Below are 26,171 nucleotides of genomic sequence, written 5' to 3'. Positions count from 1 at the left end.
AAATTTTTTTTTTCTCGTCGAGCAAACAATAGAAGCATCTACTGAATCATCATACTCTATATGTGAAGCAAATAAGTGAAAACACACAAAATCTCTTCCACTCCTTTATACACCAAGGGCTATTATGAAAATCCCTCATCTGTGAATATTCCAAGTTAATAGTGCACCCATTTCCTATTCAATCTATACCTTCTTTTTTGAATCTCCTTAAATGATACCCTGTGTAAAGCTTAAAAGAAAGTGACTTCTTTTGGAATAAAGAATGTCTTTATGTTGAAATCATGTAATAGATACATATATTTTAACCTGCAAGTGAGCAAGTCAAGATGCATAAATGGTAGAGATTGTGATGCAATTTTACCTTGCATCTCTCAAGAACACCAATGTAGTGGCATGTCCATATAGTTTTCGTGCTCTAAGTTAGGGTTTATTTCTCTGTTCACCTAATTGACATATTTAGTCAATTGGTGCGATGCTATACTACTATGGCCGCACAAGTGAAGAGGAGGGTTAAGGTTTGATGGCAAACAAGATGTTTTGAACAAGTAAACCCGTGTGGGACATATAAAACTACTACACTTGAGTATAATGCTCCGATTTGGTGCAAAAAATACCAATTCAGGTTACATAAGCACCACAACCTATGGGCCCACAAGCCAAAACATGATCGGAGATGCGAGATGGAGAGAAGTAGGGAGAGAAGAGAAGCACAAAGGAGTGGGCGGAGCATTATAACAAAGAGGTTGCTCAATGTCAAGCTCTTTTATCCATTGTTGAAGCCAATGAATGAATAAGTGATTATTGGAGTTTATAGGTGAGCAGCAGGACATGGGGTGTCTTGCCAAGCGAGGGTTGTCACTAATTGATACCTCATTAAGGGAGGTGGGATCAATGGCTCACGATCGTCGATTGATCGTGATCGTTGGATTTAGAGAATGCAAAAGATTCTAATGTAGTTGGATCCGGGATTCGAACCCATGCCCCCTCTCTCCCTTGAGATTGACTCTAACCACTAAATCGACGCATACTATTAAAGTGTGTGTGTGTTAAGTTTATAGATCATGTTATCCCTACCCGCCTCCCTCCCTTCCCTCAAACTGGCCCGAATGAATCCGGGAGTCGAACTCATACGATGAAGGTCTTTCGCCAAAATCGCCACAATCTCTCTGCCCCCGTGCTATGTGGTTTACTATGTGCTCAAGGGCTTCCGGTAGCGTGCCTGCAGACATATTCCACCTCGTAGCTCGCTCGAACCAAAGGTTAGAGCTTGTTTAGGCAGCTCTGTGGAGCGACCTGTGCGTACGCTTCTGAGGAACTGCAGTTTGTACAATGGCATTGGAGCGCAAGTATATAACCGAGGAACACATCCACTTGTGGAAGACTTTATCAAGCGCGCACAGCCTCCATGTCGAGGTGCCCGCCGCACGCTTCATCTATGAGCTCTGCTGGACGGTGGTAAGTACTCTTGTTCTTTCTGTATTGCTGATCATAACTAACGCTGCTATACCAATCCTCTGGCTCTGATGGGTTGCTTCTATCTGCGTTGACAAGAACAGACACAAAAAATGGCCTCACTCTGTTTGATCACATCCTAAGTTGATTTATGTGCTAATTGAGAAGCTAATGCATCTTAAATAGTAGGAACTTTCTCATGCTTTGCTCCAAACTTGCACTGTTCTTTGATTTATCTGTCTTTGCTGGATGCAGTTGCGTTAATTATATTTATCTAGCCAGTTATCAAGATTGACTATTACTGTTTTAAGACTTTCTTCGTCCCTTCACAACTAGCGAGAGAGAATATCTATACAAAATTCCCTAGAGGGGACCGCCATGAAAAGTGTAATCTATAGCGTTGCTGTTAGTGACAACCTCTCCGGCACTCTCGCTCTCTCCAGCTCTCGTCGTATATCAGATTGCTTGTCGTTTATTAACATTGAAAGTTACTTAGCAGTGTTTTGAGGGTCATTTCATATCTAGATTTGGGGAGAGAGGGGTTCGTTGTGGGCGTGCCTTGCCTTTGAGACTAGTCTTTTGGTTGTCCCCCCCCCCCCCCCCCCCCCCCCGCCCGGTGCTCTCGTGCCACCTTCCATTCGTTGGCTATCAGTGACATAGCACTTTCAAATGTGTAGGACTATGGAGTTAGCGATTTCGCTTTATTCATTTGACTGAGAATGATAAGCTGAAGAAAATTTGAGCTTAGTTCCTAAGTTTGTAAAAAGTGCTCGCCAAAAATTACTGGTCATTTGTGGGTCGCAATCACTCATAATCGTTTTAGGCATACTATGATGCTTAAAAATCTGGGCCAGAAAGATATTGTCCATGTGATCAGCTTTAATGGTCTTTCTTACTAGAACGAAATGAGCTTGCTTATCGAATCTGTCTATAATAGTCCAGATTGCATCATTTCCATTCGGGGTTCGTGGCAAGTCCATTATAAAATCCATGGCAATACTTTCCCAGGGTACTTGAGGTACCGGTAGGGGCTGAAGTGATGTCACATGCACGTCTAACCTTATGTGCACGTGGACAAGTTACTTCATGACATGGGTTTAGTTCAGTTAGATTAGGAAGTGATCTGGCACTTTTGTGAGTCTGTTCGCAGACCGTGCATGCCCAGACACTTAGAGTAGATGCATGACCTCTGGTTGCATACAGCATGACCATCAGATTACAGTTAGAACCCATTAGTAGCATTTTTACAGTGCATAGACCTATTTTCCCTATTTTTGACATTTTTCACTTATTATTTTTAAGTGACTTTTGTTGGAAACTGGGTAGGGCAAATTCACTAAGCAAGTACATAAGAAAACCCTAGCGCTAGCATTTCTGGTAGAAGAGGCAGTAGAACTTCGAGTTCAACAGGCACCTTCTCAGCAAGACCCCCCCAAGATGCCCTAGCGTTTTTGCATCACAGCAAAGGCCTAGCGTTTTTCCCACAGAACCAGCCTTGGTGTTTTCAATTGCAGATCAGTCCTAGCGCTTTGCATTGCAGCAGCCTGGTGACAACAAGACCAACAGATCCCCTAGGACAGTTTTCAGCCCTAGCGTTTTGGAGCAGCAGGCAAACCAGCGTTTTGTAGATTCACCGCGACGAAACATCGAGAAGCACCAGCGTTTTCAGTTTTCAGCAGTCATACACCGCAGTAGAAGTCCCAAACCTCGCAGATTTCACCTTCCCGCAAGAGATCCTCGCCGCACAGTCAGATCCATCGAAGCTTGCAGTTTCAGCCCAGAAAACGCAGATTTCAGCATCTGCGTTTTCAGCGCGTCGTCGTTGCATCGTCGTCATCGACATAGAGTCAAAATTCAGCAGATAAAGATTTGCAGGTTTCAGCCCTTAGCGTTTTCAGATCTCAGCCCGTTTTCTCGTCGTCCTCATTGTCGGCAAGTCCAAAGCATTGTAGAGATTTGTGCAATCAATAGTAGACCACTCTTGCCATAGAGAGTGGGGCCTTCGGAGGAGGGTTTGACAACATTCTGGTGTCGTATTCTTCTCTCTCTATCTCTCAGTCTCAGCACCTTCATTCACAGTGTTCACCACTTTGTTTGTGTCCATTTCACTCTCTCACTTAACGAACGGAAGGCTCTCCCGTCCGTAAGTAAAAGGAACCTTGAGCACAGTTCGGAGCACTCATCTTGAGCAAAGTTCAACATTCACTTCCGCTGCACCTTACAAGTAAGCTAGGAGTTTTATGGTGATCATGCTTAGCTTTTTGGCATGGTACACATTCTTTGACATATTTGTCTATGACAGCTCACAATTTTGGCCAATAAAAATATCTTTCTAAGGCTTGTGTCGTGGACATTATGCCTCTGTGTCCTTCGTAAGGAGAAGTATGTGCTTCATCCATGACCTTTCGTCACACAAAGAGCTTGATGAAAATAAAGGTAACTATCTTTAATAGAGTAGGGAGAGATTTCTATACTAGTTTGTAAGTGTTACCAGAGTTCACCAAAATCGGCGTCTTCAGGGTACATCTCGGGTAGAGATTCCAATTCTTGATAATGTATACTTGTTATAGCATTTACTTGGGGCCGTCGAGAGAGAGTATCTGCCACCACATTCTTACTTCCAGAAGTGTGTAGAATTTGAAAGTGAAACATGGAGAGAGAATTGGCTCATCGCACCTATTTCTTTGACAACTTGTGTTGAGAGAGAACGTGTCAAAGACTTTGATGATCCTTCTTGATCGTAAAATCTGCTCCCAGAAGCTAGTGTTTCCAAACTGAGAGAGCATGAATAACTGTCATGAGTTTCTTTTCTTAGATGGAACCATGAAGCTCCGCATCACGAAGTCGTCTACTTTCATAAGCTATTGCGTGGCCTTCTTGATTAAGAATTGAGCCAATGCAATTGCTTGAAGCATCGCAATGTGCTTCAAATGGCTTTCGGAGATCAGGTACAATAAGGATGGGCCCATGGATGAGAAGGTACTTAAGCTTTTCAAAAGCTTCCTTCTACTTAGCCCCCTATACAAAAGATATCGTTCTCTTTGTGAGATCACGGAGAGGTGCAGCTACATGAGCGTAATGGCGAATAAAGCATCTGTAGTAGGAACAAAGACCAAGGAAACTTTGGACATCATGAACCGAAGCAGGTTGTGGCCAATCTTGAACCTTTGTTGGTCCATGCGTACTTGATTATGGGAGACAATGTCCCATATAGTGAATCTCTGTCAAGAAAAATTCACTCTTCTTATTATTAACTTGAAGTTTATATTGCTACAATTCTTCAAACACAGTCTGCAGGTTTTGTTTGTGTTCCACATGTGTGTGAGAGAAGACTAGAATGTCATCAAAGAAGATTCTTGTGAACTATCGACGAGGATGAAAAATTCGTTCCATCATTCGATTGAAAGTTGCTGGAGTGTTAGTAAGGTTGAAAGGCATTACTAGAAACTCGTACAATCTGAAAGTTGTTCGGAATGCAGTCTTACGTATGTCTTCAGGAGCAATATGAATCTGATGGTAGCCGCTCTTGAGATCTATGTGGCTGAAAATTTGTGCCCCTTGTAGCTTGTCTAAGATATCATCAATTCAGGGAATCGGAAATCTATTCTTAATCGTAATCTTGTTTAGAGAACGATAATCGATGCACATTCGAAAAGTGCCTTCTTTCTTCTGAACAAGCAAAGCTGGTGAACAGTAAGGAGAAGTACTAGATCAAACAAGACCCTTCTTGAGAAGTTCATTTACTTGTGTAAGGATTTCTTCTTGTTGTAAGAGACTAACTTTGTAAGATGGCTGATTTGGGGGTGACCTGCCCGGAATTAGATCGGTACGATGATCTTCCAATCTTTCAGGGGGTAATTCATTTGGGAGAGTGTTAGTAAAACAATCTTGATACTGATTAAGAGAAGTTAACCAATCTTTATCTAAATTTGACAAGATATTTTCACCACTCATCCCGGTGTCTTTGACAAAAATCAAGTAAGTTGAAAGACACTTCTTTGTTTCTCTTTTGGCAGTGACGTGACTGATCATTGGTATAGGCCAATCACTAGCACTTGGATCTACATCATATTGTTGCCCTTTGAAAGTAAAGTCCAGGCACTTAATAGTAGCTACATACCCTCTGATTGCACAACCCGTTAGTACCCAACATGAGCATCAATACCCCAACATAAGCATTTCACCGCGTGGGAAGCACCTCTTGTCGCACGCGTGAACCACCTCTTATTTTAAAAGTAAATTTTAGTAATTAAACCAAATCATGGGGGCTGGCCTGTAGCTGCTCGACCCAACATGAATTTCCTATATTCTAGGCCGAGCGCCCTCATTTCAAGGTAGAGGAGTAGAGCATAAGAGACTCTCAGACCCAGAGTAGAAGCCTAGCGTTTTTGCCAATAGTAGCACCAATGTTTTTCAGCCCTAAGGAAAACACCAGATCCCCAGCAGTTTTCAGCCTTTAGCCTCGCGATACGCCACCATTTCCCGCAGTAGCTCTTCACCGGAAATCAGCCCATCGCCGTCAAATCAGCCAGCGTTATCAGATTTCAGCCACTGCATAGCCTTGTCGTTGTCGCCGCCGTCATCATTGTCGCCACCGGCACAATTGCAAATTTAGCCCTAGACTGAAACGAACAAGAGGAGTGGATCTCCCGGTTACATGGACCGCCTATAGACACGCGTCGGACGAACCACCCGACCATAGCCACCATTCGGCAGCTCCCCGTTGCTAGGGCCAACGTTCGAGGACGTAGGCGTGCACCTGTAAGACCGAGCGTCCCATACCACCCGGCCTCACCTCCTCGAGGTGACCTTGCGCACTCCTAGCCTCGTGGGCCAACCACAGAGTGCCAGTGGGGGTCGATAACTACAAATGAGGCCTTGGCCTCCCTTTTATAACAATAATCGTCCATATTGGCTGGTTTCACACTACGTCCGTCCGAACACTGGACGCCCATCCCGACGGCGTCTAGGCTAGATCCCCTCTCCTGTGAGCAGGACATAACATACTTCCCCCCTTAAGAACAATTGATGTCCTCATCAATGAAGTGGGGATACTGAGCTTTCAAAGCTCTAACTGATTCCCAAGTGGCGAACCTTTCAGATTGACCCTTCCATTTAATTAAGTACTCGTCATAAGCCTTTTGGTGCGAATGACGGGTACGATGATCTAAAACTGCCTCTGGTTTCGAGAAATATACTCAGTTTGCATATCTTGCCATAGATTTTCCTCGATAGGCACAACAACGTCCGCTTCGCCCAATTTTACTCTAAGGCGGCTGACATGAAACACAGGATGTACATTAACATCCGAAGGAAGAGCAAGTTTATAGGCAACTTGGCCAATTTTCTTCGTGACCAAGAATGGACCACAATATCTAGCTGCTGAAAGCTTATAATGCTTTCCGGTTCGCATGGTCTTGGAATCTTTGGTATCTTTAGATAGACCCATTGTCCATGATTCATCCTCTCAGTTTGTCCGTCGGACATAGGATGGTCAGAAGACGACATACTCAACTTCGTCTGAAGATGGGCAAACACGTCTCGCCAAAATCGGCTAGTGAACTTAGTATCTCGATCACTGACGATATCCTTTGGCAGACCATACAGCTTGTAAAGTTGGTCGATAAATAAGACCGCCAACTCGTGGCTTTTTACTGTCGACTTTATTGGTATAAATTTTGCCATTTTTGAGTCTATTGATCACAACCCAAATGGCGTCATTGCCTCGACTAGTATTTGGCAAACCAACGATGAAGTCCATGGAAATACTTTGCCACTTGCATTTGGGATTTCCAATAGATGTAGCAGGCAAGCTTTCTTAAGGCGCTCTGCCTTATTGACCTGACGCTGAGCGCATCTCTTCACATAGCTCTCTATGTAAGAGTGCATCCTTGGCCAATAGAAATATTGCTTGACCAAAGCTAAATTTCTTTGGATGTCTGGGTGCCAAGCGCTAGGAACATCGTGGCATTCGAACAAAATCCTTTGTTGGACATCATCGATTTCCTGCGCGCAGACTTTTCCATTTCTGAACAATAGTCCACCTCTAATGGAATATTGTCGCTGTCTCGTTTCTCCAACACGACTCACTTGGGTCTCCGGACCACCCAAGCCTGTACACGAGTCGTGCCCCGCTTTGACCTCGTTCCATATCTTGCCAAAATGGCTATCGAAATGACATAGCCCTCGGAGAGAGAAAAATCCGTCGAGATTTCAGCCATAGACAAGGCATTAACCTTAGGAATCCTGCAGAGTGCATCGGCAACTCGTGTCGCGTGACACATCCAACCCTATGTATCCGTGGACAAGCTACAGCATGACCAGGGTTCAGTTCAGTCAAGTTAGTCTAGAATAGGAAGTCATCTGGCACTTTAGTGAGTTTGTTCGCAGACCGTGCATGTCCAGACACTTATATTAGATGCATATCCTCTTGTTGCACACAGCATGACCATCAGTTTTCAATCAGATTTTATTAGAAGCATTTTACAGTGCAGAAGACCTATTTTCCTTGTTTTTGACATTTTTCACTTATTATTTTTAAGTGACTTTTGTTGGGAACTAGGTAGGGCAATTTTTCTAAGTTTGTATATATAGAAACCTAGCACTAGCACTTTCTGGCAGAAGAGGCAGCATGAACAGTTTGTTCAACAGGCAACTTCTCAACAGGACCCCCCCCCCTCAGCATTGGATGCCTAGTGTTTTTGCAACACAGCACAAGGCTAGCATTTTCCATCAAGAATCCAGATCAGCCAGCGTTTTTGCATCTGCATCAGCCTGGCGACAGCAGAGGAGAGTTCAGCCCTACGTTAGCAGTTGCATCAGCAGATCCATAGCAGATTGCACCAGATAGCAGAATTCAGCCTTAGTGTTTTTGGTTTGCAGATCAACCTCAGCATTTTTGCAGATCTTCACGACGGAACAGTTAGAAGCATTAGTGTATTCAGTTTCCAGCACTTGGGCACATCAGAACGACCCCCAAACCTCACAGATCTCACCTTTCCGCAGTAGATCCTCGCCGCACGGTCAGATCCCGCGAAGTTTGTATTTTCAGCCCGAAAAACACAGATTTCAGCATCTGCATTTTCAGCGCGTCGTCATCACATGGTCGCCATCGACATCGTCATCGACATAGAGTCAGAATTCAACAGATAAAGATTTGCAGAGTTTCAACCCTTAGCATTCTCAAATTTCAGCCCGTCTCATCGTCGTCGACATCGTCGGCAAGTCCAAGCATTGTAGAGATTTGTGCAATCATAAGTAGACCGCTCTCGCCATAGAGAGTGGGGCCTTCGGAGGAGGGTTTTGACAACATTCTGGTGTTGTTGTAAGGTGCAGCGGAATGAATGTTTGAACTTTGCTCAAGATGAGTGCTCCGAACTGTGCTCAAGGTTCCTTTTAGTTCTTATGAAAGGGAGAGCCTTCCGTTCTTAATGGAAAGTGCTATGATCACAACAAAGTGAATGGATACTGTGCGTGCAAGTGTATGAGACTGAGAGATAGAGAAGAGATTACGACACCAGAGACGTAAAACCCTCCTCCGAAGGCCCCACTCCCTATGGCGAGAGCGGTCTATTTATGATTGCACAAATCTCTACAATGCTTGTACTTGAATGTTTGAACTTTGCTCAAGATGAGTGCTTCAAACTGTGCTCAAGGTTCCTTTTAGTTCTTATGAAAGGGAGAGCCTTCCGTTCTTTAAGGAAAGTGCTATGATCACAACAAAGTGAATGGATACTGTGCGTGCACGTGTATGAGACTGAGAGATAGAGAAGAGAATACGACACCAGAGACGTAAAACCTCCTCCGAAGGCCCCACCCCCTATGGCGAGAGCGGTCTACTTATGATTGCACAAATCTCTACAATGCTTGTACTTGCTGACGATGTCGACGACGACGAGACGGGCTGAAATCTGAAAACTCCAAGGGCTGAAATCTGCAAATCTTTAACTGCTGAATTCTGACTCTGTCGGTGACGACGGCGATGACGACGATGCAACGACGGCGCGCTGAAAACGCAGATGCTGAAATCTTCCGGGCTGAAAAATTCTTGAAACCACTTCCAACACAAAAACACGAACATACCTATTCCATGTAAAGTGAGTGGAAAAAATCTTGTTGTCCTAATAGATTGTGCATGCAAGGTGGATGAACAAAGAGACGGAATGCCAAACCGTTCACCACACACACGCAAACAATGAGATCGAATCTTTCGCTTTTGATCTAAAGCAATCAACTGTGGCAATTCACAACGGAAATGCCCATGCTTGGTGCTCATACTTTCATGTGCTCTTTCTACAACTGTGTCATGCCAAGGAAGAGACATGGAATGTGACTTCCGTGAATGCATACTTTTTAGCTTTTCACGAAAAATCCGCATACATTCGTGCTCATTTATGAATGAAATGTGCTCAACGTACAATATGTCATGCCTAGGAAAAGGGATCACATAAAGACGTTGACTAAAATACAGGAAATGATCACAAATGAAACACTCGAACAATGCATGTTGACCAATCATGCGAACACATAGTACTTCCTGTAAGGGTTCTTTGGACCTAGGCTCGAGAGCCAAGATCAGTTCTTCTTGAAGGGTGCTTTTGGATCTAGGCTCGAGAGCCAAGATCGATCCTTCGTGATTGATCGAATCTGAAACGAGGTTAGCTTCGCTAGAAAAATCATCAACTAACTCATCATCCTTGTGAACAATCACGTCATCTTCATGCAAATCATCATGCTTGTGAGAAGTCACATCTTGATCATGCAAATCATCATGCTTGTCAGTGTCATCCAAATCATCATGCAAATCATTGTCAATCAAATCATCATGCTCATCATTATCATGCTTATCATCATGCAAATGGTTGAAGGTGATGAAGACGATGCAACACCAATGCTTTTCGTAGAAAGTGATATCCTATAGTTTTTTTTAGTCCGTCTTCATGTTTTCATTATGTCAGTTATTTCTTAATAATTGTATGGGTTATAGACACTTCCATAAATAAAATGGTAAGACCACCCTTTGTTGTTTGGTCGAGTTTTGGTCTGTCTCACGCTGATGGTTGTTTGAGGAAAGTACACACACACACCTATGTTATTGTCAAGATTGTCAAGGGGGGGGACTTCTACTCATTTTTCAGGTGAATGAACTCTGCCATGGTCTGTCTGTGTCGAGTCCATTGTCAGTAGTTTGGGCTTGAGGGGGGGCTGCTGGGTATGCAAGCCCGGTCATTGACGACGATGAGGACGACGACGAGACGGGCTGAAATCTGAAAACTCTAAGGGCTGAAATCTGACTCTATGTCGGTGACGACGGCGATGACGACGATGCAACGACGACGCACTGAAAACACAGATGCTGAGTCTTCCGGGCTGAAACTGTAAACCTTGAGGAAATTGACCGTGCGACGAGGAACTGCTGCGGGAAGGTGAGATTTGCGAGGTTTGGGATTTGATCTGCGGTGTGTAAGGGCAGACAACGGAAGGAGAGCCGCCTTGTTCTGATTCTTTTCTCAAGTGCAGGCACAGATGCAAGAGATACGGGAAAAGGAGACTCTCTCAATCTCTTCTTCTCCAAAGCACGACACACAGGATTTGCATGACAATGACCAGCATAATGATTTGGATGACAATGACAAGCATGATGATTTGCATGATCAAGATGTGATTTCTCACGAGCATGATGATTTGTATGACGATGATGTGATTGTTCACAAGAATGATGGGTTAGTTGATACTTTTTCTAGTGAAGTTAACCTCATTGCAGATTTGATCAATCATGAAGAACCGATCTTGGCTCTCGAGTCGAGGTCCACAGAACCCCCACAGGAAGATTTGATCAAACACGAAGAACCGATCTCGACTCTCGAGCCTAGGTCCAAAGAACACTCACAGGAAGTATTATGTGTACGAATGATTAGTCAGCATGCATTGTTCGAGTGTTTCATTCGTGATGCTTTCCTGTATTTTAGTCACCGTCCTTATGTGATCCCTTTTCACAGGCATGCCATATTGCACGATGAACACGATTCTCTTATGAATGAGCACGGATGTATGTGGATTTCTCATGAAAAGCTGAAAAGTACGCACCCAAGGAACTCACATTCTATGTCTCTTCCTTGGCATGAGACAGTTTCCGAAAGAGCACAAGAAGGATTGAGCATCAAGCATCGGCATTTCCATTGTGATTTTCCACAGTTGATTGATTTAGATCAGAAAGTCAAGATTAGACCCCATGGTTTGCGAGTGTTTGATGAACGGTTTGCCACTCCGTCACCTTGTTCATCTACATTGCATGCACAGGCTCTTCAGAAGAGTAGTATTTTTCCAGTCACTTTACATGGAATGGGTATGTTCATGTTTTTGTGTTGGAAGTGGTTTCAGGAATTTTCATCCTCGGAGATTCTTGAAGAAGATGGACCTACGTCCATAGACAAAGTTGAAGCATTGAAGGAGACTTAGAAGACTTTGTGTCGCTTTCTGCGTGGCCCAAAGAAGCAAGCGTTGCAGACCTTTATGAAGTTCAAGTATCGCACGACCCACACATCAGAGTGGGCCGGCGTCCTTTCCAAGATTCCGGATGTTATTGGCGATCTCCCTCGATGCCATACAGTTCGGTACCAGTACCTCACTTTGAAAAGGAGGGGATGTCACGTGACACATCCAACCCTATGTGTCCGTGGACAAGCTACAACATGACCAGGGTTCAGTTCAATCAAGTCAGTCTAGAATAGGAAGTGATCTGGCACTTTTGTGAGTTTGTTCGTAGACCGTGCATGTCCAGACACTTAGATTAGATGCATATCCTCTGGTTGCACACAACATGACCATCAGTTTTCAATCAGATTTCATCAGAAGCATTTTACAGTGCAGAAGACCTATTTTTTTAACCTATTTTTGACATTTTTCACTTATTATTTTTAAGTGACTTTTGTTGGGAACTAGGTAGGGCAATTTTATTAAGTTTGTATATATAGAAACCTAGCACTAGCACTTTCTGGCAGAAGAGGCAGCAGGAACAGTTTGTTCAAAAGGCAACTTCTCAACATGACCCCCCCATGAGCATTGGATGCCTAGCGTTTTTGCAACACAGCACAAGGCTAGCGTTTTCCATCAAGAATCCAGATCAGCCAACGTTTTTGCATCTGCATTAGCCTGGCGACAGTAGAGGAGAGTTCAGCCCTAGTGTTAGCAGTTGCATCAGTAGATCCATAGCAGATTGCACTAGAAAGCAGAATTCAGCCCTAGTGTTTTTGGTTTGTAGATCAACCTCAACATTTTTGTAGATCTTCGCGACGGAACAGTTAGAAGCATCAGCGTTTTCAGTTTCCAACACTTACTCACAGCAGAACGACCCCCAAACCTCGCAGATCTCACCTTCTCGCCGCAGATCCTCGCCGCACGGTCAGATTCCGCGAAGTTTGCAGTTTCAGCCCGGAAAACGCAGATTTCAGCATCTGCGTTTTCAGCGCGTCGTCGTCGCATCGTCGCCATCGACATAGAGTCAAAATTCAGCCGATAAAGATTTGCAGATTTCAGCCCTTAGCATTCGCAGATTTCAGCCCGTCTCGTCGTCGTCCTCATCGTCGGCAAGTCCAAGCATTGTAGAGATCTGTGCAATCATAAGTAGACCGCTCTCGCCATAGAGAGTGAGGCCTTTGGAGGAGGGTTTTGACAACATTCTGGTGTCATTCTTCTCTCTCTATCTCTCAGTCTCAGCACCTTCATTCACAGTGTTCATCCACTTTGTTTGTGTCCATTGCACTCTCACTAAAGGAACGGAAGGCTCTCCCTTCCGTAAGTAAAAGGAACCTTGAGCACAGTTCGGAGCACTCATCTTGAGCAAAGTTCAACATTCAAATCCGTTGCACCTTACAACTCAATTGATGGATCCTTTTCTATAACCGATCTCAAAGTCAAACTCTTGCCTAAGCTCAACCCATCTAGCCTTCCGGCCTCTGAGATCACCCTGATCACAGACATAGTGCAAGGAGTGATGATCTGTCTATGCAACAAACGTAGAGCCATACAAGTTGTGTCGCCATTTCCTCAAGGCGTGAATTATGGCGTAAAGCTCCTTCTCATACGTTGGATAATGCATCTCAGCGTCAGAAATTTCCTTACTTTTCAAACGCAACAGGACATCCATCTTGGTATAATGCGGCACCAATGGCATAATCACTAGCACCCGTTTCAACCACAAACGGTTTGCTAGGATTCACAATGTGCAATATTGACGCAGTAGTCACCAAGTGCTTTAGTGTCCAAAAGCTCTCATCGAGAGGCTCATTTGAGACAATGGGGGGGTTACCTTTATGGTGAGGCCCCGAAGTCTTTGGCCCTTTCGCCCCTCCTTTTAAAAGTTGCGTAAGTAGAGCAACAACTTTAGAGTAATCCTTGATAAATTTGCGAAAGAATCCTGTAAAGCTTAAAAAGGACTTTACTTGGCGCACATTCTTCAGAATGGGCCAATTTCGCACTTTATCTAACTTTTTAGAGTCGGCGCGAATTCCATCGCTAGTAATGATGTGAAGCTTCTCAATTCTTAGTACTTAGAGAACAACGCATATATGCGCTAAGTGCTCAGACAAACTTTGACTGTAGATCAAGATGTCATCGAGAAATACAACAACGAAGTTGCCTAGAAACGGTCTCAACAGATCATTCATCATCTGCTGAAACGTAGATGGAGCATTGGTCAAACCAAAAGGCAAGACCAAAAACTTATAGTGACCATAACGCGTATGGAAACCGGTTTTGGGAACATCTTCCAGTTTGATCCGTATCTGGTGATAGCCTGATCGTAGGTCTATCTTTGTAAAATACAACGCTCCATGGAGCAGATCTATCAGATCGTCCATGCGTGGGAGTGGTTACTTGTTCTTGACAGTGAGCTTATTCAACCCCTTCTAATCTACGTAGAAGCGCATAGTGTTATCCTTCTTTCGAGAAAGTAAAACTGGCGCTCCCCACGGGGATTTACTTGGCCGAACACAACCTATGTCAGCTGCCGTTGAATCTTGTCCTCCTCGGTTTTACTAAACGGATAGGGCTGCTTTGAGAAGGGCTGACTACAAGCCACCAGCTCAATGCCATGATCTACACCTCTCGAAGGTGGCAAGCGAGGAGGTAGATCATCAAGAAAGACATCCTTGAAATCAGTCATGATTTCTCGGATAAGGTTGGATTTGTCGGAATCCTCAAGTTCAATAGAAGAACATGAAACATTTTTACGAAATTTAGTGACAGAAGTATCAAGCACTAATGAATCAAACCAAGTAGATGGTACACATTGATAAAAGCCAACATCAGAAGACTTTGTTTCTTTATACATTTCCAAAGTAGTAACAATTGGTATTGCAAAACCATTATTTACAGAAATTTGATTACAAAGCGAAACAGATACATGAGGCATGTCCTGCTTAACAAAAACAAGAGAGTGATGTACATAGTCTAAATACAATGAGTCTTGTTTATCATAAAACCATGGAATTTCTGAAATAACATTTACTCTATTTAGGCGTATATGTGGAAATCTAGGTTCTCTTTGTAATCAGCTAGCTCGAGCGACAAATCTGGAGGCAATTTTAGATCATTGTACCCGTCATTCGTGCCAAAAGGCTTATGAAGAGTACTTAATTAAATGGAAGTGTCAATCTGAAAGGTTCGCCACTTGGGAATCAGTTAGAGCTTTGAAAGCTCAGTATCCCCACTTCATTGATGAGGACATCAATGGTTCTTAATGGGGGAGTATGTTATGTCCTGCTCACAGGAGAGGGGATCTAGTCTAGGCGCCGTCGGGATGGGCGTCCAGTGTCCGGGCGAACGTAGTGTGAAACCAGCCAATGTGGCTGGTTACCATTATAAAAGGGAGGCTGTCACCAGCGTGTGACTACTATCTATCCTTTTTGTTGATTTCTTTCTTATTATCTATTTACTTTCACTTTTTGGAAACACCCCTCGGGAAATCTAACTGCCCTGCATTGCATAGCCAGTGTGGAACTGCCCAGAGGGAGTCCAGGCTTGAGGGTAAGAGAGCACTAAGGTTGGACAAAGACTATGGTTAGCCAAAGTGGGGTCATTGACTAGCCAAAATGGAATCCTTTGCTACAGAGGCTACATTTCAATTCTGGGTGTGGCTACGGTGTAGAAAGAGGGTCGGATGACCTAGAAAGATACAATGGCAGCATCTCCTAAAATTTAGGGAAATGCTATTTTGGGACCTGAAAATGTGTTTGTGTCATTACCTCCGGAATGACAAGGGCAACATTTTCTTACTCTGCCGTGAAGTCAACTGGGCAACCGGTTGGGAGATTTTTAGGCGGCAACCCCGAAACGGGAAAATGCTTGTAAATGCGCCAAGTGGCACATTTTGGTGCACTTTCCTCATGCAAGAGAAGGTGGCGCTGAATTTTAAGCTGGGAGAGGCTCATTTTCAGATTTTGTCACAGGTTAAGAGCTATGGAGTGCTTGCTTTCCCTCTTATGCTCAATGCGGTGCCAGGAGTGATACCCTGCACGCTACGCACTGCCCTCTCTCTCCCCTATGGCAGTATGTTATGCCCCTCTAGTGGACTTTTCATTTGACCAATGTATAGTTGTGTGGGTTCATGCGCGATTGCCGAGGCTAGAGCCTCTTGCACAGGTACTGGATTAGCTAGCGGCTAATCCCCCCGCAGGTACAGGTGAATTCGGAGAGGTTTCACGCCAGAAATCTCGTCTGATTCAAAGGGCAAGTAGCCCTACAGGTGCGGGAGCTCGAGGACTTGCTACGGATGCGACCGGCACGCGAAACGGAGCCCGAAACAGTAAATTACAGCCTGCTGTGTATTTTTGCAGGTTTAGGTTTTTGGCCCTAAACGGTCCCTAATACCCCAGGAGGTTGGGGGACTCGAGGGGACCGCTGTACAGGTGATTTGGCGCATTTTCGGGGCTGAAAACAGAGAATTCAGCGTGCTGCAGATTCTCGCCAGGTTTTGCAAAGTGCTCGTATGCGTCGGGAAAGTCAGTCAATGTGTGGGAATATTGACTGTGAAGGGTCCTAGTACAGTTATGTTGCCGAAATCGGGCTGGAAGAGTTGAAATTCAGCCGAGCTTGTGCGGGGCAGCTTGTAGGGAACCACAACGTTTATTCCCTCTTTTAAGCAATAAAGAAATACCGAAAGGGGCGCCTAAGTTAGGGGCCAATCTGGTGTCGGTCTACTCATACAGGTGCAATCTAGCAGCCTGTATCCCTCTCCCCTTTGTTGTGTCTTGAAAGTACAGGTAGAATAGACGACTAATAATGGGTGAAAGCTAAATCAAGGTTTGAAGTAAAGTCTACCGCCCTTTTTGGATTGAACAGGCCGGTTTCATGGTTCCATCGCCGGGATTAAGTCACTTTTTCCCATAGAAGTGAGCTTGGGTCAGGTTGGGTTTGAAGACACAGGGGATCATAGACCAGACACAAGGAATTGCAATTATGGCTGACAGACCAGATGATGTGACTGAAGAGGTTTCCTCTTCACAGGGCCAACAGACACATGAAGTGGGTGAGTCTTCAAGACCACCACAGACGGATGATGATATATTCAGGACCCAGTTGGCTACTGCTGTGGCTATGTTTACACAAGTAATGCAGAATCCGAGGTTTTTAGCCTTTCTGCAATCTCCTGTTCCGTCTCAGCAAGTTGGGTCACTGGATCATATTCAAAAGCCTGTTAAGGCTCGAGCACAGGTGATTCATACCGCACAGTCAATGGAAACACCTGTACATTTGACGGAGAATATGTAGTCTCCACAACCTGTGCCTAAGATGCAAGAACAGGTGGCTGAGATGCCAGTCTTTCAAGTTGTACCAGTTCAGCCCGCCACCTTTCAGCAGCCTATAGCTGGTTCTAATGGGCAGGGAAGCAACCTACAGGCTATGCAACAGGTCTTTCTACCACCTTCAGTACACCCTGGCTATTTTGGAGGTGGATCGGTGTTTCAGAGCATGGCCGGTCATGCACCTAGAAATCAGTTTTACACGCCAGGAACAATGTTTGGGGGTTCTCAAACGATGATGCCTAACCCCATGTATGGTGTCACGGGCATGCTACCAGGGTTTCAAAGCACTCAGGGCCAATTTGGGATGCCACAGGCAAATTTTGGTATGGCTGGAATTACAAATCAGCAGCCAAATATGGCATTTCCAGGTCAACTTAATTGCGGTCAGGGAACACAAATGAACCCTAACAATGTTCCCATGTTCCAGTCACTTCCATATGACAATTTAACGCTGCTGGAGAGGCAAACTCCGTACAAAGAAGGTGGCAAAGGTGTGACATTCACGACCTTTACAGGGTTTGATGACAGGAAGAAGGCTCTCTCATTCCTCCAGCAGTTTGACAAGGCCTATGTAGGGGGAAACTTTACAGAGGCTTCAAAGGTCCGTAAGGCAGCCACTTTCTTGACAGGGAATGCAGGACAATGGTGGACAACTTTATTGCTTCAAGGGCAAGCTCCGTCCACATGGATTTACTTCAAGCAGATTTTTGCAGCAGCATGGTTATCTGATGACTTTGAAGCAGATGTCATGACAGAATGGCACCAGCTTAATGCTGCTACTTGCAAGAATCTGGATGATTACAATCGGAAGTTTTGGAAAGCTGTACTTCCAGTAACTTCCTATAGGTTTGTGCCATTGACAGAACAGATTGAAAAATACTGCTGTGGCCTACCCAAAGGATTGAGAAAGTACTGTACGAAGACAAAAGTCACTACTTTGACGCAGCTCATCGAGGTAGCAAACACTGGCAATGGTTTGCTCAAGGGAGAAGATTGTGAATTCAATACTGGCGTCAAGGAAGGATCAGCCAAGAAAAATTCAGCGAAGAAGTATGTTCCCAAGGAGGCTCCGAAAGGGACTCAGGAGCCAGCCAACGCAGGGAAAGATAAAGCTACGGCTGAATCAGAAAAGGGACCAGCGAAGAAATGGAAAAGACGTTTTTCTCGCAAGTCGGAAGAGCAAAAGAAGGTCCTGAGGTTAGAGAACAAATGCTTCATTTGTGAGCAGCTTGGCCACATTGCTTACAATTGTCCTACAAAGAAAAGGCCAGTTGATTCTGAAGACAAGGAGGACAAGAAAGGAAAGAAGCCCATGGCTGGTCTAGTGCCAGATATGGTGGGCGACAAGCCAAATTCAGATGCAAGTGAGCTTTGCAGAGCATGGGGAAAGGTCAGGGATCAAACAGTGCTTATCTTCTTTGATCCAGGTGCCAAAGCCAACTTCATTTCCCCAGAATTGGCTTCAAAGTTGGGAATCAGACCTGAAGAGATGGGGTATACAGCAGAGGCAGGTTTGGCATGTCTTGGCCATACAGAGGCTTTGACACCCATCATTGGAAAGTTGCGTCTACATATCCAATCCTATGTAGATGCTGAAGAATTTTACATCATGCCACTAGACGGATGTGATGTGTTGTTAGGTATTCCTTGGTTGTTTCGTGTATAGGGAATCATGGATGCCTACAACAAAAAGATCACTGTACAGAGCAGGGGAAAGACTCACATTCTGGATGTAAAGCTTAAAGGGGAGTCTATTCCCACTGTATTAGCTTCTGCTATTACTTCTGTAATGAAAAAGCATCTTTCTGCGTACTTGGTTTTTGCACGTGAAGTGTCAGATTGTGATGAATCAAATTTATCCGTGCTAGATAAAGAAAGGTCAATGTTTTTACAACAGTATAGTGACTGTTTTTCCGATTCATTACCGTCTCAATTACCGCCTGAGAGACCCGAGGACCATGCGATAGATTTGGTGCCAGGCAGTAGCCCACCAAATAAGCCTCCGTACAGGGTTAGTGCGGCTTAGCAGAAAGAGATAATGGGCCAAGTACAGGAGCTGTTAGAAAAGGGGCTGATTCAGCCCAGTTCATCTCCATTCTGTTCTCCAGTGTTGTTGGTACAGAAAAAGGATGGCTCATAGCGTATGTGCATCGACTACCGTGCACTGAACAAGAATACCATCAAGAATAGGTTCCCTATACCTAGAATTGATGATATTATGGACAAATTAGAAGGAGCAGCTATGTTTAGCAGGATATATCTAAAGAGTGGGTACCATCAGATCCGCATTAGATCAGAGGATGTGCACAAGACTGCTTTTAGAACAACGTTTGGCCTTTACGAATTTTTAGTGATGCCCTTTGGTCTCACAAATGCTCCTGCTACGTTCAATAGGATGATGGACAGAATTTTCCGTCCACACTAGCAGTTTGTTGGTACATTCTTTGATGACATGATAGTCTAGTCAAAGAATGAAGAGGAGCATAGGCATCACTTGGCCATTGTGTTCAAAGAGTTACGCAGTCATAGGTTGCTCATGAATGCAAAGAAAAGTGAATTTTTTCTCGAAGAGATTCACTTTCTGGGACACATTGTCTCTAAGGATGGTGTCAGAATGGATCCTGCAAAAGTTGAAGCGATCAAGTCATGGCCAGATTTGAAGACGGTGCATGATGTCCGAAGCTTCTTGGGACTATGCTCCTATTACAGAAGGTTTATCCGAAATTTCGCTGAGATTGCTTCACCTTTACATGCTCTTCAAAAGAAGGCAGTCACCTTTAGATGGACACAGAAAGAGATTTTAGCTTTTAATCTCTTAAAGGAAAAGATGACTTCAGATCCAGTCATTGTGTTGCCAGATCTTAGGAAGTCATTTGTGGTCCAGTGTGATGCCTGTGGTAGTAGCATTGGTGCAGAGCTAATGCAAGATGGCAGGGTAGTAGCCTATGAGAGCATAATTTTGCAAGGGCCAGAGATGACCATGCAGGTCTATGAGAAAGAGTTACTGGCTGTGATTCATGTGCTCTTAAGTTGGAAACACTACCTGCTAGGTGCAGACTTTGTTGTCCAAACGGACCATCAGACCTTGCGATACTTCTTGAGACAGACAAAGTTATCTGAGAAGCATATGCGATGGGCAAATATTTTTGTCCATGTTTCAGATTGTGCATGTGGAAGGCAAGAAGAACGTTGTGGCTGATGCCTTATCGAGGAAGCCACAAATTTCAGCTGTGTCAATTCCTTATCATCATGAACTTGATGATATGAGAGATCAGTATGCAAATGATGAAGATTTTGCAAGGGTCTTCGAGCAGCTAATGGATGGACAACGTCATGAACACTATCTTCTTAAAGACGGGTTCATGATGATGCATGGCAGATTGTGTGTCACAAAGCCATTGCGACGCAAAGTTATAGAAGAGAGTCATGTCCCACCGTATGCAGGGCATCGTGGTATAGATGCTACAGCTAAAGCGGTTGAGACATTCTTCTATTGGCCTACATTGAGAAGAGATGTGGATGCCTTTGTGCGAGAATGCCTAATTTGCCAGAAGGTCAAGTTTGACAGGCAAAAGGCACCAGGGTTATTGCAACCACTACCTGTTCCAGATAAACCATGGGAAAGTATTGCTATGGATTTTATCTTTGATCTTCTGAGAACGCAGACAGGAAACGATGGTATTTGGACCATTATTTGCAGATTCAGCAAACAGGCTCATTTTATTCCTGTCAGGAAGAAGATAAAACCAGATCAGATGGCACGCTTGTTTATGAGCAATATTTTCAAGTATCATGGCATGCCACAGTCGATTGTTAGCGACCGTGATCCACGCATGACAAGTTTGTTTTGGAGAGGCTTGTTTGAGAATATGGGCACAATGCTCAAATTCTCTTCGTCATTTCATCCTCAAACAGATGGGCAGTCAGAAGAGGCAAATTCTACTGTCCTAGATCTGCTGAAATGCTATGTGTAAGAGCATAAAGGAAAGTGGGAGCAGTATTTGCCATTGGTGGAGTATGCATACAATAATACAGTGCATTCATCAACTGGCAAGGCACCCTTTGAGATAGTTGAAGGTGGCAAGAAAGTTCCTTCCATACTGCATACAAAGGACAAGATATTTGAAGCAGACAAGTATGTTCAGGACATGGATGAAATGTACAAGAAGGTCAAAGTGGCCTTAGAAAAGACTCAGGCAAAGCAAAAGAAAGTAGTTGATCGTCACCGTCGTGAAGTGGTATATTCACTTGGTGATTGGGTGCTTTTGCGCTTTGAAAAGGCAAGGTTAAAGAAGATGAAGGGCAAGGAAAGACTGTTTCCAAAGCTCAGCATGCGTTACTATGGGCCTTTTCAAGTGTGCGACATAATTAGTGATGTTGCATATAGGCTGATACAACCGGCCTGTACAACGTAGAGGGCGGTACTATTTCAATTACCTGTTAACTTTACACAGAGCACTGAGAAGGGAAGAGAACACAGTTGTGTCCAACGACTAGAATGTCACTGCACACACGAGACCGACACCCTGTAGGCCCCAAAGACTGGCGCCCCTTTCGGTATTTCTTTAATTTAGAGAGAGGGAATTACAAAAAGAGAGTCCCTGGAAGATAACACCTGCATCCAGCTAGTACGCTCCAGATTCGGCAGAATTTCGGCAGCATAACGGTACCGAAATTAATCCGAATCAGTTTCCAAGCTCAGGACTCTATCCCACTGGCATTATCCCTCAGTCGGGAGCACAAAACAGTAAATTCCAGGTCGCTGTAATTTCTGGTTCAGTCCTGTTTTTGACCTGATTTGGGCACACAACGATCCCTACACTGTTCCCTGCACCTTGGGCTTGGTGCCCCTTGATTCTGGAAGTATCCCGGGCACAAAACAGTCTCAAAACAGAGTAAAAACAGCAAGCAAACAGTGCTGAATTTACTGCGCAATCGAGAGGTTATCACCCTCTCATAGACCTGCTTTGGTGCAGCAGCTAGCTACACCGGTTCCTGTGCAAAGAGGCTCTTGCCTCGGCATGAAAGCATATTTCTCCACAGCTGTACATAGGTCAAATGAGAAGCCCACTAGTGGGGCATTAACATACTGTAGGTAGGGGAGAAAGAGAGCAGTATGTAGCGTGCGGGGCATCACTCCCGTCACCATACTGTGCATAGAGGGCAAGGTAAGCATTCCATAGCTTTTGTACCTGCTACAATCCACCCGAGGCTGAAAATGGCGCCCCCTTTGTTGATATGCAGCTCGTTTTTGCCTCCCAAAGTGGCAGAATCGCTCACAGGCTGACACGTCGCCCAGTTTCCGAGTTTGGGCTTTCCCTGCTAAAAATATCTCAACTGGTGCGTCAGTTGACTTGGCAGCAGAGCAATAAAATGTTCCCCTTGTCATTCCAGAGCTAATGACGCGAACACATTTTCCGGTCAAAAATAGCAGTTCTCTAAATTTTAGGAGATGCTTCCATGGCGTCCCTATCGGTCTCCTGACCATCATTGAAGATTACCATTTGACCAACATCTACAATGTGGGTTAATTTACTGGCCCCTTTCAACTTATAAAGTTGCAGTGACTTGACGAGTGGTCCAGATTCCAGTTTGGCGCACACGAGCTTCCATACTCATCAGAATTCAGTGCTAACTGGCCCGGGCAGTCCCTGTCTGACCGACCTAGATCCCCAATGTGAGAAACCCATTTGGTTGCAGCCGTTTTTCACTGGCCATGCAATGTCCACTTGCACCTTTTCAAGGGTTCTGGGACAAACAAGTAAAAATAATATAAATATATCTAATACTTATTTACGGAAGGCAACAGGAAAAATACACCTCCTGGTGACAGCTGAAATTGCTTGACAGTTAGTAGATTCACAATGCATTTCACGTGAGTCTTCTCAGACTCTATGTGGGTGATGTGCCAGAGGATATGCCAGCTGAAGATCAGCCGGAAGTCGAGGAACTTGACGAGATCTTGGTCTTGGAACAGATTTTGGCACATAAGGAAAGAAAAGTGAAAGGCAAGGTTGCTAGGCGTTAACTTGGTAAAGTTCAGAAACTATCCACCAATGGATGCTAAGTGGATGGAAGAAGGTGAACTTGCAGAGTCACCAACTGTGTTATCACTTTACCTTGAAGCCTTCGATTTGCAACCTACCTTGACCCCTTGAGTTTCAAAGCTACATGGATTGTCAGTGTGACAATGGCTTCTGAAACAAATGATGTACATGGTATTTAAAGTGAGCTCAAATGAAATACCTGTTCATGAATGTTAGAGCTGTACAGATTGTCAGTTTGGCAATTGCTCTTATGGAATGTCCAAAAGTTTGGTTAGTGCTATAGAAGTGAGTATTTCTTGCCAGTTTGTCAAGGATACAATAATTGCTTCTATTAAAGAGTACATGTGTAACTGCATTCTTAAACTGTCGGTTTGGGTATGCTCGAAAGTGTTACGGGATCCAACGTGTACTATAAGATAGTGGCAAAATGTGCAGCTACCATTTTGTCATTGGAAAGTTAGTGACTCAAAGCAATGGCAGAGTGCGAAGCTACCACTATGTCATTGGGACAGGGTTCACACGTAGGCAATACATGTGTCGACGAGGTGTTGAATACGCCAGGGTTGACAATGAGCATGTATGTGTCGTACATGTGTCGACAGGTGTTGAATACATCAGTGTTGACTAGGAGCATGTACGACAGATGCAAACGAGGACGTTTGAGATTTCAAGAGGGGGGTATGTCACCAGCGTGTGACTACTATCTATCCTTTTTGTTGATTTCTTTCTTATTATCTATTTACTTTCACTTTTTGGAAACACCCCTCGGGAAATCTAACTGCCCTGCATTGCATAGCCAGTGTGGAACTGCCCAGAGGGAGTCCAGGCTTGAGGGTAAGAGAGCACTAAGGTTGGACAAAGACTATGGTTAGCCAAAGTGGGGTCATTGACTAGCCAAATGGAATCCTTTGCTACAAAGGCTACATTTCAATTCTGGGTGTGGCTACAGTGTAGAAAGAGGGTCGGATGACCTAGAAAGATACAATGGCAGCATCTCCTAAAATTTAGGGAACTGCTATTTTGGGACCTGAAAATGTGTTTGTGTCATTACCTCCGGAATGACAAGGGGAACATTTTCTTACTCTGCCGTGAAGTCAACTGGGCAACCGGTTGGGAGATTTTTAGGCGGCAACCCCGAAACGGGAAAATGCTTGTAAATGCGCCAAGTGGCACATTCTGGTGCACTTTCCTCATGCAAGAGAAGGTGGCGCTGAATTTTAAGCTGGGAGAGGCTCATTTTCAGATTTTGTCACAGGTTAAGAGCTATGGAGTGCTTGCTTTCCCTCTTATGCGCAGTGCGGTGCCAGGAGTGATGCCCTACACGCTACGCACTGCCCTCTCTCTCCCCTATGGCAGTATGTTATGCCCCTCTAGTGGGCTTTTCATTTGACCAATGTACAGTTGTGTGGGTTCATGCGCGATTGCCGAGGCAAGAGCCTCTTGCACAGGTACTGGATTAGCTATCGGCTATTCCCCCCACAGGTACAGGTGAATTCGGAGAGGTTTCACGCCAGAAATCTCGTCCGATTCAAAGGGCAAGTAGCCCTACAGGTGCGGGAGCTCGAGGACTTGCTATGGATGCGACCGGCACGCGAAACGGAGCCTGAAACAGTAAATTACAGCCTGCTGTGTATTTTTGCAGGTTTAGGGTTTTGGCCCTAAACGGTCCCTAATACCCCCAGGAGGTTCGGGGACGCGAGGGGACCGCTGTACAGGTGATCTGGCGCATTTTCTGGGCTGAAAACAGAGAATTCAGCGTGCTGCAGATTCTCGCCAGGTTTTGCAAAGTGCCCGTATGCGTCGGGAAAGTCAGTCAATGCGTGGGAATACTGACTGTGAAGGGTCCTAGTACAGTTATGCTGTCGAAATCGGGCTGGAAGAGTTGAAATTCAGCCGAGCTTGTGCGGGGCAGCTTGTAGGGAACCACAGCGTTTATTCTCTCTCTTAAGCAATAAAGAGCAGGAGGGATTTTTGAAGAGGATGAACTCATCAAATGTTATGGACATGTGAATGGTCAAGGGGTCATTGTGTTGTTTGATTTTGGAAGTTCTCATGATGTCATAAGTGAATCTCTTGTGAAACATGCACGTCTTCAAACTTCTCCCATCCCAACCCTCCCGGTGCAGGGCTTATCTAAAGGCATGGACGCTTCGATCTCTCAAGAATGTGATGATGTCAAGTTGATCATTCAACAAACCCAATTTATTCGTCAATTTGTAGTCTCTAAACTTGTAGGATGTGATATCATTTTGGGCATTAAGTGGTTTCGCATGCTCAAACCCATTATCGATTGGGAGAAGCTCACGTTTCTCATCAAAGATAATGTGTCCCAACCCGTCCTTATTTGAGTAAGCGGTATTCCCTCTCTCCCTCTCATCTCTCACGTCCATGCAAACAAGGAGCTACGTAGAGGAGCCCAAGCGGCGGTAAGGAAGCCAAGCAACATTTCCTCAACTTCAAGGATTGAGGGACACATGAAGCAGCATGGGTGGACGAGTAGTTCACCTACTACCTAGATTTGCTAGCCTCATACAAGGAGGCCATGCAGATCGGTACTCATACCTCACCTTAAGCAAGAGGGATTGTGACGTACACATGGCTCTGTGTGCCACACATGCTTCATCGACTTCTAGAGCCTTAGTTTCCCTTCTTCCTAGATAGGAGTGTCTAGAATCCTAGGAGGATTAGTATCAACAATTTTGTGAGCCTGTTCGCAGAAAGTGCATGTCCGGACAAGTCCATTAGATTAGGTTTTTCAGTTTTGGAATCCTCTTGCATAAATGGTTTGTACACGTGTTTTGACAGATGTTATCACACAACGATGGGCATCTGGCGAGACGAGAAGCCAACGAGCCATTCCCTGTGTCGA

At 44.6% G+C, this 26,171-nt stretch overlaps 1 protein-coding gene across 2 annotated transcripts in view; it reads left to right on the top strand.

Annotated features, from left to right (window-relative positions):
• Positions 1 to 1,103: 1,103 nt before the first annotated feature.
• Positions 1,104 to 26,171, top strand: part of THO2 — a 147,722-nt gene continuing 122,654 nt past the window's right edge. The window contains exon 1 of one of the 2 annotated variants that reach the window (XM_086525454.1): positions 1,104 to 1,455. In XM_086525454.1, coding sequence (XP_086381580.1) covers positions 1,330 to 1,455 — 126 coding nt within the window. In that variant the 5' untranslated portion in view covers positions 1,104 to 1,329. The remainder of the gene's footprint in view (positions 1,456 to 26,171) is intronic. The other variant, XM_086525455.1, reaches the window with a different exon arrangement.

The sequence above is a fragment of the Adiantum capillus-veneris genome, chromosome 12 (assembly GCF_014529385.1).
Source record: "Adiantum capillus-veneris isolate H3 chromosome 12, ASM1452938v2, whole genome shotgun sequence".
NCBI lineage: Eukaryota > Viridiplantae > Streptophyta > Polypodiopsida > Polypodiales > Pteridaceae > Adiantum > Adiantum capillus-veneris.
Note: the sequence above shows the minus strand (reverse complement) of the source record. Positions and strands in the feature narration are given on the sequence as shown.